This window comes from Coenobita brevimanus, chromosome 50 (genome assembly GCF_032717465.1).
Source record: "Coenobita brevimanus isolate Jiangsu-jjx chromosome 50, ASM3271746v2, whole genome shotgun sequence".
NCBI classification, from domain to species: domain Eukaryota; kingdom Metazoa; phylum Arthropoda; class Malacostraca; order Decapoda; family Coenobitidae; genus Coenobita; species Coenobita brevimanus.
The window spans coordinates 51,332,799-51,348,734 of NC_137003.1; the positions used below are offsets into that span (position 1 = coordinate 51,332,799).

The following is a 15,936-nucleotide window of genomic DNA, read 5'->3' on the forward strand; positions in this document are numbered from 1 at the left end:
CACACACACACACACACACACACACACACACACACACACACACAATTTGAAAAAGCTTAGCAAAGCGAAACGTTGTTACTTAGTAAAGACCTTCACCTCAATTTTTTTTTTTATCATTCCTTCCTTCTGAATTATATTGATAATTTTAATATAAAGATATCTTACATAAATATCGCACAAAATTATATATATACAACCATATCCAAAGCTAAGTGATAAGAAAGAGGTGTTAGAAAGTCTACTGAGCTGAGGACAGGGCGAACCTTTGGGTGGTATTGCAATATCGCAATTAATTGTATAAATAAAAATGGCACAAAAATAAACTGGTAAGGAAGAGGAGCCGGAAGACCCACCAAATCGGCGATAACACGGGGCTTAGTGGCAGCAGGAACAGCAGAAGTGTCAGGCATGCGATTCCATCTTTCATGAGTATTGGGAAATCCGGGAGACAAGGCAGAAAATACGACGTGCCAAGTAGACAGAGGGATCAGCCATTTCCCCTGTCGCAAGAACATGGCGAAAGAGAAGAGAAATACAACAGGAAAGTAGAGGAGACGAGTTGGTGAATGTGAGGGAAAAAGGCAAAAAAGAAGAGGAAAGAAAAGGTAAAACGAGAAGAGAGGAGAGGATGCAGCGACAGTGCGGAGTGTGAAGGATGGTGCCTGAGAGAAGGAGAAAGTAACCTTATTTACTCATTTCTTCTCCTTTAATGAGTTCGAGTTGGATCTCCAGGCCTGACCTATATAATGGCATTGACGCTTGCGCACACACACACACACACACACACACACACACACACACACACCGCTCGCTGGTGCAGTGGTAACGTTCTCGCTTGCCATCTGGTAGACGGGAGTTCGCGCCTCGCTCAGGTTGCGAAAAGTTTCACTGACGAAGTGGGTGGTTACTGTCCCCCTTGAGCAAGGGAACGGGTGTGTGAGTGTGTGAAGGTCACAGCCTTGCTCTTAGATCGGACTATATGAGCTCTCAGCTCCCTTCTGGGAGGGTAAAAGCTGACGATCACGACAATCAGGTGATCCTGACCGACCCGGTGAATTACATTCACGCTAGCACGCACGCATCCACGCACGCACGCGCATGCGCATACTGTTAGAAAAAAGTACAACCTCTTTCGTACACTGGCCGCAGGCAGGATTACGTATTGTTCTCTCAGCTGGCACGCAGTGGTGGTCTGCACTAAGCAAGCCTTAAACTTCCACAGTCCATTCCCGCCGATTGCCGTTGTAACCAAATGTTTCTCATCTCTTCCATATACACCTCCCACCCTCCTCGATTCCCAGGTCTCTAACGACTGTAGTAGTATAAAGGAGTGCGTGAAGGAATAAGCACAAGCTCCTGTATGAAAGTCAGTCTCCAAACACTTGTGAAGATACGAAATGGTTTCATTGCATTACACATTACATAAGGTAGTTAGCAACGAAGTAGATCGGTCAGACGTGTTTCAGTAATGATGTATATCACTGAGTGTTTGCTTTCCGTTTTCTTGAAATGGTGCGAATAATAAGTCCACAGGATTAACAGCTCTGACGCCATCATGTGTTTTCATTTCACAGTGCTATGAATTACTCAGATGGAAGAATTATACTTACACCATCATCTAAAAATTGTACTTATCAATCCCTCGAACACGATTAAGTTTTGTTTTTTTTCCTTTAATACTCTTGCTTCTTCCAGACGATAATATTCAGCTTAGGTGACGCCCTTCTTAGAACTGGAGGACGTAGGTACAGATTCCACTATCTCGTTTACTTCAGAGGCTCTACCTTAAAATGAATAAAATAATCTATAGGTTACATGAATAAATGTAAACAAAAAAAAAAAAGTCATCGAATTGAAAAGGCTCAGGAGATATTACAGTGTTGGCCCTGCTTGGACCTTCTTGAACATCCATGCCTGGAAATTGTGATGCTTCCTCCATGGAATGCCGTCTGTCCACCAGTTCTATATACACCCTGGCTAAGACCCTCACATTTCCTGACAGTGCAGCCGTCTGTCTCTGTGCTGACGTCCTCTCTCAACACACCCGGTGTAGCTGTTTAACTATTAATACCAGGACCTACAGGCCACGTATTTATAAACTATATTTAACTTAGCCTATGCATATGATTGCTTGCGTATGCTTTTGTCTTCACACATACACCCATCGAACACTTAAAAATCATATTAGACACACTATCAGTGTTGCAAAAACAATTCACATACACACACAACAATTTGTAATAACGCTTAACCATTATGGAGAATTGTCTGTTGTTGACTTTGGTTAGTATCGTTTATAAGTACAGCACTTGGACCCGTATTCTCGTTGGCTAAGAAGAATCCGTAGCATATTTTCCTTAGCGATTTATTTTGCACACCACACCTATCCCTTCTCTTGTATCTTATTCGTATCTGATTAGTATCGATACTGTGTGCATATACAACATCAAAGCGTATAATTATCAGCGTGCTATATACAAATAAAGCAGTAAGGCAGAGATGCTAGAGAACGTTCTAAGCTGACGACATTACCACTCCTGAACCCGTATTACCGTCAACCTAGGAGAGTTTCTAGCACCTCTTTCTTACCGTTTTATTTCTGCTTATCGCTTGTCAGAATTTGATTGTATTATTTATGCACACTCTGTCGATATGAAACCTACTTGAAAGGGAAAAAATAATGAGATATAGGTAGAGTAAATCACTAAAGAAGAAGTGTTAAAAATCTTCCCAAGCTGACGAGACTACGACCCCTAATCTCAGCGGACCATGCCGTGCCCTTGTCTGGGGTCATCACCTGGCCTTACGACAAGTAGGGTGGAGATATTAAGCGTGTGGGCGTCGGTGCTTTGGAGTCCAGCAGGGAGGTCACCCACATTATGCATCAGCCCCGCACCACCACACTGACGCATACCAGTTCACACAACACGGCACTACCGCCACCTTCACGTAATGACAAAGCACAGCCATATTATTGAAGCTGATAGAGGGAGTGTGTAAGCACGCCCCTAATTTTTAATGGTCGTATGTGGAACACTTGTCATTGTCAGATGCAACCAGTCTGCATCCCACATTGCAGAGTGAAGTCATCAACGACACAGAAAGGCTAGACGTTATATCGTCATCACCAGCTTCAGATTTTATTGCTCAAAACAGGAGGCTTGTCCACACCTTCACGTTATCAGTTTTCATAATACAGCCGTAATTCATTTCATTACAACATATAAGGAGACAGTGAGCACTGACTCTCGAAACACTAATGCGATCGTCGGAGTCCAACAAATTGTTTGGAACAATACGAAGGAATTTCATATTTTCTCGACTAGCGAGTGACCTAGATCTTACGTCATAGAGCCGTCCTGCTCCTCCACGTATTCATTCAGAAATTAATTTTCAGGAGGCATTACTAAGTCACGAGATGAAAGCTAACCTGTGAGAGAGCGAACGAGCTCCGCCCTGTGCCTGGTTAAAGGAAAGTATTTGTGGACAATTATATATGCATTTGGTCAGATGTCTTAATAACTTTAATTTAACCCCTTGAGGCGAAGGACTTCTAATATGTAATTTATTTTTGCTGTCCTCAGACTATATTACTGGGCTCAGGAAACACCTCATCTCTTGACGGAGTTAATGGAGGCTACGTCTAACCCTTCCTGGTAAGTCTCTCGAAAGTTCAATAAAATCAGCTAGATGCAGCAAAAATATTACCAAAGTGCGTCATGGGATGGTAGGGATATATACTGTATACCAAGGCTGGAAAAAGATACTGACATATCAAACTGGAGAATGTGTGACGTACAGCGGTGCCTGATTCCTTTGTGCTGCAGACCCAAGTGCTGTGTGAATGCGTCGCTGCCGTGTCCTACTTGTGTGTCACTCCTGGCTACGCTGCACCGGCACATGGCTTTCTCTTGACACGTCTTCAGTTGGAGGACGTCATTTCTGTTATAATTTTGCCGCTACCAGGCCTTTGTAGTTAGCTTAGAAGACTCGCCAGTAATGTAATGGTTAATGAACGCTGTGTATAACCCCTTCAGTTCGAAAAGTCGCCCAGGAACTGAATAAAATAATCTGAGGAGGACAGGAATGGAAAGAAATATGCCTCATGAGATTAAAGGGGATTAATTCTCTCATACGATGACGACTCTTCTGTCCTAGTCTCGATGTCATACCTCTCAGGATGAACCTCTTGGACCGGAAATGGTATTAATAAACGCTATGAACAATCTCATGACCGTGACAACCCTAGAAGTGGATTCCAGCTAACGCCAGATTTTTTCATTCAGTTGAGATTGCGTCATAAAGTGCTGAGAACATTGATTTTGAATTATACATACCCCCGTTTGGTTCGGACAACTTTAGCATTCCAGCTAACCCCAGACGCTTTTAATCAGATAAAACTGAATGGCAGGAACTTGAGATATAAATCCTTTTTTGTTAACAGTGGCTGGTTCCAGACGTGATATTCGGCTTGCAAAGGATCGTGCAATGTGGAGGGGTTCATCTGGCCAGCCCTGCACAACGTCCAAGGCAGGAAAGTATAGTTAAATCCCAAAATCACTTGCGAGCACATGAAACCGAAGTAATAATTTAGCCCCACGCACACAAATGCTGGATCATCGCTGGCGATTGAGTGTGTGTGTGTGTGTGTGTGTGTGTGTGTGTGTGTGTGTGTGTGTGAGAGAGAGAGAGAGAGAGAGAGAGAGTGAATGTGTGTGTGTGTGTGTGTGTGTGTGTGTGTGTGTGTGTGTGTGTGTGTGTGTGTGTGTGTGGGATAGTGCCATCACCTGGACGTCCATCACCTTCTATCGCTTCCCCACTCTCCCTAATGGAACTCGTCAGCCAGAAATAACCCAACTTGTGTACGAGGCCTAAGAAGAAGCCTCTGTTTCACGAGCAAGGAGCCGTAGAAGACGTGTTGCTTGCCAGTGAGGATGTGGGTGTATAAGAAAATATAAAGGATGTCCTCGGCCTAAAAGGGTGGAAAATATAAAGGATGTCCTCGGCCTAAAAGGGTGGAAAGTATAAAGGATGTCCTCGGCCCAAAAGGGTGGAAATTATAAAGCATGTCCTCGGCCTAAAGGGGTAATAACGTAACAGTACCTAAGTGTCTAAAAAAGAAATGTACTGAAAAACATGTACTCACTGACGACATCCTTGACTGATGCATGTTGGCTGCAGGTGAGGAAGTGGGTGTAGAAGCTGACCATCACCACGCCGCCGTTCACAGCCTGGAAGGGGAGGGGCGGGGGGAGTATAAGAGGAGCAGAGGAAGATTGAGGTAGAAGGGAGTAAGAGTGTGAGAGGTGGGGAGAAATGTTCAGTTGGAAGTAGAGGGAAAAGGGGGGAAAGTAGTAAGGATGTGGAGAGAGGAAGAGAAGGATGTGGAGGGAGGAGGGAATGAATGGGGAAAGGCGTAGAATGACAGGACGAGGGAAAAGGAGTTGGGAATTGCAGTGAGAAAAGGGAAAGGAAAGTCAGGATGTGGAGGAAAAAAGAGAAAAAGGGATGTGTGGGATTAGAGGGAGTCGGGATGCAGGGAGAGGAGAAAGGGAGTTGGAAGGTGGAGGGCGAAGGGAGAAAGGAAAGGTGTGGGTAGAGAGGAAAATAATTAGTTGATCGAGGGAAAGAGGTAAGGGGGTGAGGACGGAGAGGGATGCAGGAAGGGAACAGGGGGAGGACAAGGAAGGGGAGAAAAACAATGCTGTTAATGATGATAGATCATAATTTATATATATATATATATATATATATATATATATATATATATATATATATATATATATATATATATATATATATAATTTTAGGAAAACAGAAGGGGAAGAAATTTGTGGTTGTGGAGAGGAAAGAACAATTAACAGCACTAACCCTTTCGACCCAAGAAAGTACAAAATATTGTTCTTGCAATTTCCAGGTATTTTAGTCAGGCTGGGGAAGGTTTGATTGAAATGGCGAGATTACAGATAGTCCCAGTTAACCCTTCATTACCACGTGGCATTACTACTCCTATTACAGTCGTCCGGCAGCAGTAAGAACAAACTAGAGAAGATGTCATCACACTGAAAAGGTTAAAGGATAAAAATGTATGAACCAGATTGGCGTAGAGGAAGGAGAGATGGAGCAGAATATAACGGTAACCAGTTCACTACGATAGCTTTTTTTTATTCATATTCTGTATGCATGTAGAGGAATTAATTCAGTTTAAGGCGGACTTCTAGTAATAAAACTAAAGAAAGCTAAATTTAAGCCATCCAGTTTGATATTTCACTCCTCCAGTTTAATGCACCTCGTAGTAATGGGCTCAAGAAGATTATATTCACACTTTCCAATAGGAGAAGTCTCTGTTAAGCTACATAAAGTGGCCTGGATACAGCCAGAATATAATACAAAAGGATGCTAACGTACTGAAGGCATGAATATCGTCAGTGTTGGAGCGGGAAAGAAAAAATCAGATACACAATCGCCAAAAAGAAAAAAAATCACGTAATATTTCAGCTCGTACATTTCTTAGCTTTCCTGGCAACTATTCCTAAGCTGCGAGAGGCTTGATACGCTGCTCTGCTCATGGAATATTCTCTTTGATATTATGCGTCAGGGAGGAAAGTCACGGAGGTACACTAAAATAAAATGAAGAGGCAGTGAAATTGTAGGCCAGCATTTTTTTCTGACTGCACACCTAAGGAGAGATGCTGAGAGAGTGATGAAAATAACATTGGTAACATTCGGACAAAAAGAAAGAAAGAATGAGAAAAGCGTGGAGTTAAGGGAGAAGAAGCATATAAGCGAGAGAGAGAGAGAGGAGAATGCTGTCAGAGGTTGAGTAGAAAAGGGAGAATGGAAGGAGGAAAAAGGGGGAAAGAAAATACAATTAGATTTAGGGACAGAGAAAGATTATAAACAGAATAAATATGAAAATGTTGAGGAAAGGAGGTGCAGCTGCAAAAAAGGACAGGAAAGGAAATGACCAAGTGAAAGAAGTTGGGGAAAATTACTGTCGGAATTGGGGAGGGTGAAAGAAAATAAAGAGAAAATAATAGAAGAAAAGTTGTCGAAGTTGGAGAACGAAAGCAAAAGCAAAGACACACACACACACACACACACACACACACACACACACACACACACACACACACACACACACACACACACACACACACACACACACACACACACATTCACACACACACACACACGAGAGAGAGAGAGAGAGAGAGAGAGTAATTATTGCACAGAGTGGGAGTAAGCAACAAAAAAAGCATGTCAGATTGAAGTGTATAGTGCAGTGCAAAAATAAGAAAGAATGTAATTATAGCTGAGGATGATAGAAAAAATGTAATGTAATTTGGGTTAGGAGAGAGCGGAGATTGAGGAAAAATAACGCAATGAGGGTAGGGGAAGGAGAAAGGAAAACAAGAGAGAATGCAGTCAGAGAAGAATGAGAAAGGAAGGAAAGGGGAGAGGATATGAAGGGATAGACAAGAAAATAAAGGACAGAGAGAAGAGGGTGATGAGTGGAGAGGAAGGGTAAGAGGGAGGAGGGAAGGAAATGAGATAATATAGTCGAATCTGGTGGAAGCAGAGGACAGGAATAAACAGAGGATTAAATTTAGGCTGGAGGAAAAAGGGTGGAGAGAGGAGATGTGAGAATTAAGGAAAGAGAGGTAAAGAGAGGGGGAAGAGAAGAGGAAGAGAGAGGAGAGAAGGGTGTGAGAAATGGAGACAAAGTTGGTGAACGATGAGGAGATAAATAAATTAGAAAACAGTCGTTTGGGGAGGATGCGGAGGAGGAGGAGGAAAAAAACAATTAAAGGAGGAAAACGATGGAAGAGAGAAAAAAGGAAGAGGAGGAGAAGAAGGAGGTGGACGAGCGAAAGATGAGAAGGGGGATGAAAGAGCGGGGAAAGCAGGAAAAGAGAAAGAGAAGAAGGTGTATATAACTGTATTCAGTCTTGGGAAGGACGGAAAGAAATGAATGATATAAATTTGAGGAGGAAGAGAGAGGGGAAGACTAACGGAATATTAACTTTCCCGTTGCCATGGATGAACTTTTTCTTTTTTTTAGGCTAAACACAGACTATATCAGCTAGGAGAAGAAAATTTAATATTTCCTGAGGTAAATTGGGCAGTTTTCTCCCACCCGTCAAAAAGTACTATGTCTTGTGATAGCCTGAGTATAATAACTTGTTGCGCCTACAGAAGACGAGATGGTTAATATTGAGGGAGAGGGGAGAATTAGGAAAGTGGGTAGCAGCAGGAAAGTGGGGAGTTGAGGAAAGGGGTAGAAATTTGAACGATGTTGTGGAGAGAGGAAGATAAATGATATATATGCAGTTGTTGGGAGGGACCTATGAAATATATTGCTGTCTTCTGTAGATATTATTGAGGTTTGGAGAGCCTTTTCAAACTAGAGGGTTAGAGACAGTCCTGATTAACCCCTTCATTGGCAGGGAGCTCTTCTTAGCCGAACATAGCCATCAGGTGATAGCAAGAAAAGGGTACAAATGACGCCATCTGTCTATATCATTTAGAACATATAGTCACTAGCTGTGAGAGCATAGAAAGGAGAATAATGTAGAGCTGGAAGACTCTAAACTTCGCTTATTCGTCTTCCCCGTTTCCTCACGTCGCTAAAATATCTAAGCTGATGGAGGTTTGGTATTTTTCTCTGGCCCTACGTGATGCCTTTTATATGATGCAACAGAGATGAAAATGACGGAGGCAGTGGAAGAGCAGGCATCTTTTTGTCCCTGACTAGAGTTGGCAGAGAAATATATGTAGCCCGAGTCGGAACGCAAAGGATGAAAGAGACTAAATTAGAGTTGAAAATGGAAAAAGTGTGTTGGGGGAGAGGGAAGGACAGAAGAGGTGGGGAGGTCAGAAAATGCAATAGGATCGGAGGAAGGTGAAAGAAAATAGAGAGGAAAATTAACTCGTTGAATCCAGTACATTTTTTACAAATTATGCTTGCTTAACGAAGGTCTTTTGTACTGGAGGGATTAATGAAGGTTATATCTAAATCCTCCAGTTAAATAACATCACTCTTAAGCTGAACAAAATCGTCTGGAGTTAGCAAGGAAAGAAATTATATTATACCTGCCTGAAGGGGTTAAGGAACTGTTGTCAGTGTGGTAATGGCGAGAGAGAGAGAGAGAGAGCGTAACCACAGCTAAACAAATAAACAAATATATAAATTGTCGTCAGATTTGGTAATATAAGAGGAGAAAAAATGTAAGAGTCTGTAATTATAAGTGGGGAGGATGGGGGAAAAATAGACCACAATCAGAGATGAGAGGGGAGAAGACAAAAAGAATTTAATTAGGATGGGAGGAAGTGGCAGGGGGAGACGTAAAGGGAAATGAGGGGACAGAATCAAAATTTGAGAGAAATGGGAAAGAAAAAAGAAAAAGAGAGGGGAAGAAATAGACGAGAAGTAACAGGCGATGGAGCCAAAGCTGGGGAAGTAATGGAGGGAAAAAATGGGAACGGAAGACACAGATGGGAATTAATAGGGATGGTGTCAAAGTTGGAGAAATAAGGAGAGGAAAAAGGGGGAAGGGAAAAAAAGAGGAGAAAAATGATAGAAAAAAAATTAAATCATGTCCTTGATTCGGTTCGTTTTGTAATATAGATGTACTTGCAGGAAAGACAAGGACAATGTGCTGTAGAGTCACACGTGTTTGCTAATCTTCCCGCGAAAAACAAATGTAATAATTAGAGAATAATTGTCATACCTGTTTTTGTTTCTGCGCTCTGTGTGTGTGTGTGTGTGTGTGTGTGTGTGTGTGTGTGTGTGTGTGTGTGTGTGTGTGTGTGATTTTTTGGGGGAAAGAAGTGAAGGAAAGGATAAAGCAGAAATTTCCAATGTCTCTTTACTCTTCCTGTAAATCAATATCCGAGTTACAAGGGGAAGTTGATTTTAAATTTGTTTGTGAATCGGAGCCCAGCTGTGCCACGGGTTCCTTGTATAAACTGCGACATGGTGTATATTGGTCAGACTTTTGGTGTAGCAGAGACAGCGGGTCGAAGAATAGGATGGTGATCAATGTGAACTTTCAGCTTAAATGATGCCACGGTAAAAAACAGGTTAGATACAGATTGTGGAATAAAATGGAGTGAAACAATATTTATATAGTACGAACACATTTTTTTTTTTAATATATCATTTTAGATGTTACTTCACAATGATGGTACTGCGAATCAGAATATCGTTTTCTTTACGTTAGCCACACTATTTGCTTGTATACGAACGGAAAGCCTGATTAGGTATTTAAGCCATAAGTCTGCTGTTATTATTATTATTATTATTATTATTATTATTATTATTAAAAACTCCACATTTTATGGAGTTCTTATTGATATTGTAGATATTCTCTTTTTCTTTTTTTTGGGGGGAGGGGTCTAGAAGGCTGGCATTCCGAGACCGTTCGAGATAAAGACTTCAAGTTTTCAGGAGTGGTGTATCTTGGTTGCAGGCTTCTTTTGGCACAAATTTTCTTTCCTAGCGCTAGCCCATTTCTGACGCCATCTGTGTGTGTGTGTTTTTTTTTTTTTTTTTTTTCAGTTTTTGCCCTTCTGCGCAGCAAAAACTATAATTTCGATTGCTTTGCAAATATTCCAGTATGCAGTCGTCAACATATGCTAGTGCACCTGGGTATTGATATCGAGATCCAATAATTACTTCTTTAGATATTGAGGAAAAGCAAAATGGCCGCCTCATGCCTGAAAGTGCTAAAGCGGAAAGTATTTGGCCGATTTTGACCAAGCTTTGAGGAAATGTAGTGGGTCATGAGTGCATATAAATTGCATAGCATGAATGCCCTTCACCTCGATCTCAAGATCACAGGTCACAATCCGTAAAATATTTAGAGTCATACCAAAAGTCCCTTAATATTAGGCCTGCAGTGATAACAAAAGTATTTTCATCTGGAATGTGTAGTTCTTTGATTATTGTGTCAGCAGTTCCAAAATTCTAATTATTATTATTATTATTATTATTATTATTATTATTATTATTTTATTATTATCATCATTACTACTACTACTACTACTCCTACTCCTGCTACTACTACTACTACTACTACTAGTATTACTACTACTACTACTACTTCTACAAAATCTACTGTTACTACTAAACTGCTACTACTACTACTACTACTACTACTATTATTATTATTATTGATTACTTCAGGGTTGGGAGTAAAAACAGGAAGTGTCTAAGCACATTATATACGAGGGATTCGGTGGTGTAGTGATGTATCCAGCACGCAACTGGTGGACCTCGAGGAAACGCCGCGCCGGTCAGACTCTTGGATAAAGTTCCTATTCAGCCAGCAGTATCAATGAGGACCTGGATGTAAATTCGACTGTGCCATGTCATAGTGTAGGGGAAGAGTGAGATTTAGCGGAAACTGATTGCCTTCTTACTGAACATCGTGTAGTCGACAGGCATTAAATCCTGAGTCGCCGTCTCTACTTACATTGTACGATATTTCTTGGGAAGCCTGTGTGGGTGAAACGATGAATGCTTACTGGCCCAACTCTCCACGTACTGTTAGTCATCAATACCGTCACAGCCATCGATAAATCTGTTGTTAATCTAAATCCATGTATGACTTGTTAAATACCGTAGTGCATATATACGAGCACTTATTATTCCCTGACATATTTGACCTAATTAGTATAGCCTTTGTATGAATTTAATATCTGAGAGCAGCACCGGACCACTGGAGAGATCAAGGAATTTCAATACAGAATGAAATTCCTGCCACGGCGACGACGTGACCTTAATTGCAGGATCTGATGAAGCAACGTGATTTTAATGCGATTTCAGAACTGGGGAATTCCGAGAGCCGGCCCAAAGCGAAGATCACTCATTTTTAAGGCTCGAAGCTCCGAAGCGGTCCCCTGGAAGCGTAAAGAATGTGGACTGAACTGCTGAGTGGGAAAATGAACGTGTGAGAAATCAAGGTAGAGGAGTTGAGGAAGAGAAAGAAGGGTGTGTGTGTGTGTGTGTGTGTGTGTGTGTGTGTGTGTGTGTGTGTGTGTGTGATAAAATGCGTCGTAACAGAGACTTTGGTTAACAGACACCGATAGTCTTCCGTCACTTCGTCTTCTATACAGCTTCAGTATACTCGTAAGAAAAATAGACTCAGTTTAGGCGCAGAAAGGCAGATACGTTAGTTCCAAAAGATCTGTTGTATTGCCGAACAAACCTCAAGAGTGGTAACAGGAGTACGGTGGCCATAAATATTGCGTGGCCCAGATGAAACGCACTTTGTTATGTAACGTTCCGTGCAGAGAGAGAGAGAGAGAGAGAGATGGCCGATTTTGACAACGTTACGGCACTCCATCCATTCCATAGCATTTTATACTGGATTAGCATCATACTCTAGTGCTCATATATTATTAAACTCAGCAGTCAAGACGGAGAGATGGCAATGAAAGGCTAAGTTAACATGAAAAGAGTGTATCTGCTTATTATTATACTACTGTACCTACTTCGAGTCATTTACAAAGGGAGGCGAAGGAGGTTAGGAGCTAGTCAAGGAGAAGGGACATTGACAAAGAATGAGGAAGAAAGAATAGGCGAGACAGACGGACAGACAAAGAAAAGGACAGACAACTAGAGAGAGAGAGAGAGAGGGAGGGAGGGAGAGAGAGAGAGAGTAAACATTCGTGCCACTCCACTCACCACCTGTCTGAGTATATCGTCAGGCACGTTCCTGGGGTTCTTGCAGATGGCGTAGACGGAGGAGTGGCTGAAGATGACGGGTGCGCGGGACACCTTCAGGGCAGCCCTCATGGTGGCCTGGGACACGTGGGACAGGTCCACCAGCAGACCCAGGCGGTTCATCTCACGCACCACTGTCTGAGGGATAGACCAGCAGTGTTGTTGATGATGATGATGATGATGATGATTATGATGATTATTATTATGGTATCTACTATTAATGGATTGATGGACATTAACAACTGGAAGAGAGACGAGGGTGTGATGAGAATGATAGTGATAATAATGACGATGATGTTGGGGATGATGATGATGATGATCCGGTAACTAAAGACAGGGATGGTAATGACAATAATGATGATGCCCTGTAATAATAATAATCCAATTGTAGCTATTAAATGCACGTACATATAAAAAATAATGATTGCAACGAGAGAGAGAGAGAGAGAGAGAAAGAAAGAGAGAGAGATATGAAAGAATTAGTAGGGAAATGAGGCTTCAATACGTGGGTACAATTTCCGTCAATTTAAATAACTCACTACGGAATAAGGATCCTAAACTTTTTAATGTCAGTGAGTGAAGAGTTTCTGAATTACGTAAACTGGCAAGGAAGCATATCGTACCATAAGATGCGTCACCTCAAAGATTCCTCTCTCTCTCTCTCTCTCTCTCTCACACACACACACACACACACACACACACACACACACACACACACACACACACACACACACACACACACACACACACACAAAGATTACGTCCTTCCTTGATCAGTCACACTTAGAGTAACACACCAAATCAAAGAAGGAGAAAGAAAAACAAGCCCTAGAGTAGTTCCTATATTGAAGGGAGACATTTTATTTTTTCTGAGTCTTAATATCCCGTAGAACTGGAGTCGCAACAGTCAAATATATATCCACGTCCCTATTTCTACTGCAGAGTGAATAGGGATGCAAAACAATCTACGCTCAACTGTCTGCCCGGCCCGAAAATGTGTGTGTGTGTGTGAGAGAGAGAGAGAGAGTGTGTGTGTGTGTGTGTGTGTGTGTGTGTGTGTGTGTGTGTGTGTGTGTGTGTGTGTGTGTGTGTCGTAATATCTAAAACGTAAACACCTCAAAAGCCGAACATTGGATTTCATGTTACTGATAGAGATCTTCAAAGACCGTAGCCTTTGAAGTGTTCAGTGTTCAGTATTCGGGTGTACGATAGTCGGGTGTGAGAGTGTTAAGTGTTCAAGGTGATCGGGGTTCAAGTGTTCAGAGTTTTGGTGTACAGTGTTTTGATGTTCATTTTTGGGTGTTTGGTGCGTACTGTATGAGTGTTCAGATTTCGGGTCTTCAGATTTCAGGTGTTTAGTTTTAAGGTGTTCAGTGTTTGATGTTTGTTTTTTGGAGTGTTCAGTGTTCAGTTGTTCATTGTGGAGAGTTCCGGGAGGCAGAGAAACGTGAGGAGGGGACGGAATATAGAACAAGTTACTACCCGGATGTTCTACACCTGAGAGAGAGAGAGAGAGAGAGAGAGAGAGAGAGAGAGAGCAGTGACACCCAACCTCGGAAATGGTCCGTGAAACAAATTGAAATAAAAGCATCCATTCGTCTCTCTCATAATATAAAGGGAACTGAGGAGAGAGAGAGAGAGAGAGAGAGAGAGAGAGAGAAAGAGAAAAATAGTCTATCAGAGGGGGCTTAACACACGCCTCCCTTCAAGAGCCATCCAGCTTGTATATGGGTTCCCACAAACACCTCTTCCCCGTCACCATGGCAACCCCAGACGCCACCCATCATCACCATCAGTGTTGTCGGCTCAGTGGAAAAGTGACGCCATTTTGGATCCACAAACATCCGGGTTGTCTGGAGGGTATTTGAGTTTTTTAAATATTCGGTTTGTTTTTTTCATCTTGACCCTCACTATTATTGTTATTATTATTATTATTATTATTCATTATTATTATTATTATTATTATTATTATTATTATTATTACTACTACTACTACTACTACTACTACTACTGCTACAACCATTGCTACCACCACTACTACTACTACTACACTTTTACTGTTATTACTTCCACACCCCATCCTTAGAGCGGAAACCTTCAGGTGTTGATGAATTATTACTGCAATTAATTTTCATCCACTCACGCGGTAGCACGGAAGGTGTCTTGCTTCACTCAGTACGCGTGTGTTTGTCTGTTGGTGTGGGAATAGTATAACCATTTTTATTCGATTTGACCCTAACTCACTGGAAAGGCTGAGGGTCACCCAAGGAGTAAGTGAACCGGAATAATAGGTCAGAGGTCAAGGCAACAGGGCAAGGTTAGCTCTATTCTGCTCAGATGGTAATGAAACTGTTTGGAAGTTTGGAAAGGTTGAGATTCAGGTATGGGTGAAGTGACGCCATTTCGGTAACAACGGATCAAGTTAAGGTGGCAGGGCAGTACCAATTTTTTTATCTACCTATCTATCGCCAGACGCCTTCATGCTGTAAGGGGTGACGATAGATAAACTGCCTACACGTCACCCTGTCCTCTGCCACCTGACTCATATCCCCGTCTCTCAAATACCCCTTCATCCTATTTCATCTCATCCTCGGTCTTCCCCTCCCCATCCCCTTTCCCACTCCACCACACTCACATCCACATTCCTTGTCAGTCTCTCATTCTCCATCCTTTCCACTTGGGCAAAATATCTCAGAGTATTTTCCCCAATGTTTTCTGGCACACCTACACCAACACCACAATGCTTCGTCACTTCGTCATTTGTCTGCCTCTCTCTTCGCCTAACTCCAGTTGGTTCTTAGAAACTCATCTCCACTGCACTGACTCTTGATTTGTGTACTACAACTACTACTACTACTAACACTAATACTAAACTACTAATACTACTAGTACCTCTACTACTACTACTTGCATTTTATTCACACAATTGTGGACTGTCGTATTATTTATATTATTTACTTTTATGTGCGATGCTATAGAGGTCGCCCTCACTTGGTGGCATCGATATTACAGACGGGTTCCACTACCCGGTAATACAAAGGTTTCTCATTTCCCTACCCATCTCTCACAAGGAGGAGGATGGGCTGGAGGAGGAGGGCAACTTCTTTCTGCACCCCACCAGGTTCACCTTCGGAGGAGACTGGGGTTACAACTCACATTTATTTGCATTAATCCTTTTTTTTATTAGTTTTTACTTCTCGTGT

At 42.0% G+C, this 15,936-nt stretch overlaps 1 protein-coding gene across 1 annotated transcript in view; it reads right to left on the minus strand.

Moving 5' to 3' along the window:
* Positions 1-15,936, minus strand: part of LOC145399794 (dipeptidase 1-like) — a 406,473-nt gene that overhangs the window by 36,554 nt on the left and 353,983 nt on the right. The window contains exons 10-11 of the mRNA XM_080272342.1: positions 12,695-12,871; positions 5,147-5,231 (exon numbers count right to left, since the gene is read on the minus strand). Coding sequence (XP_080128468.1) covers positions 5,147-5,231; positions 12,695-12,871 — 262 coding nt within the window. The remainder of the gene's footprint in view (positions 1-5,146; positions 5,232-12,694; positions 12,872-15,936) is intronic.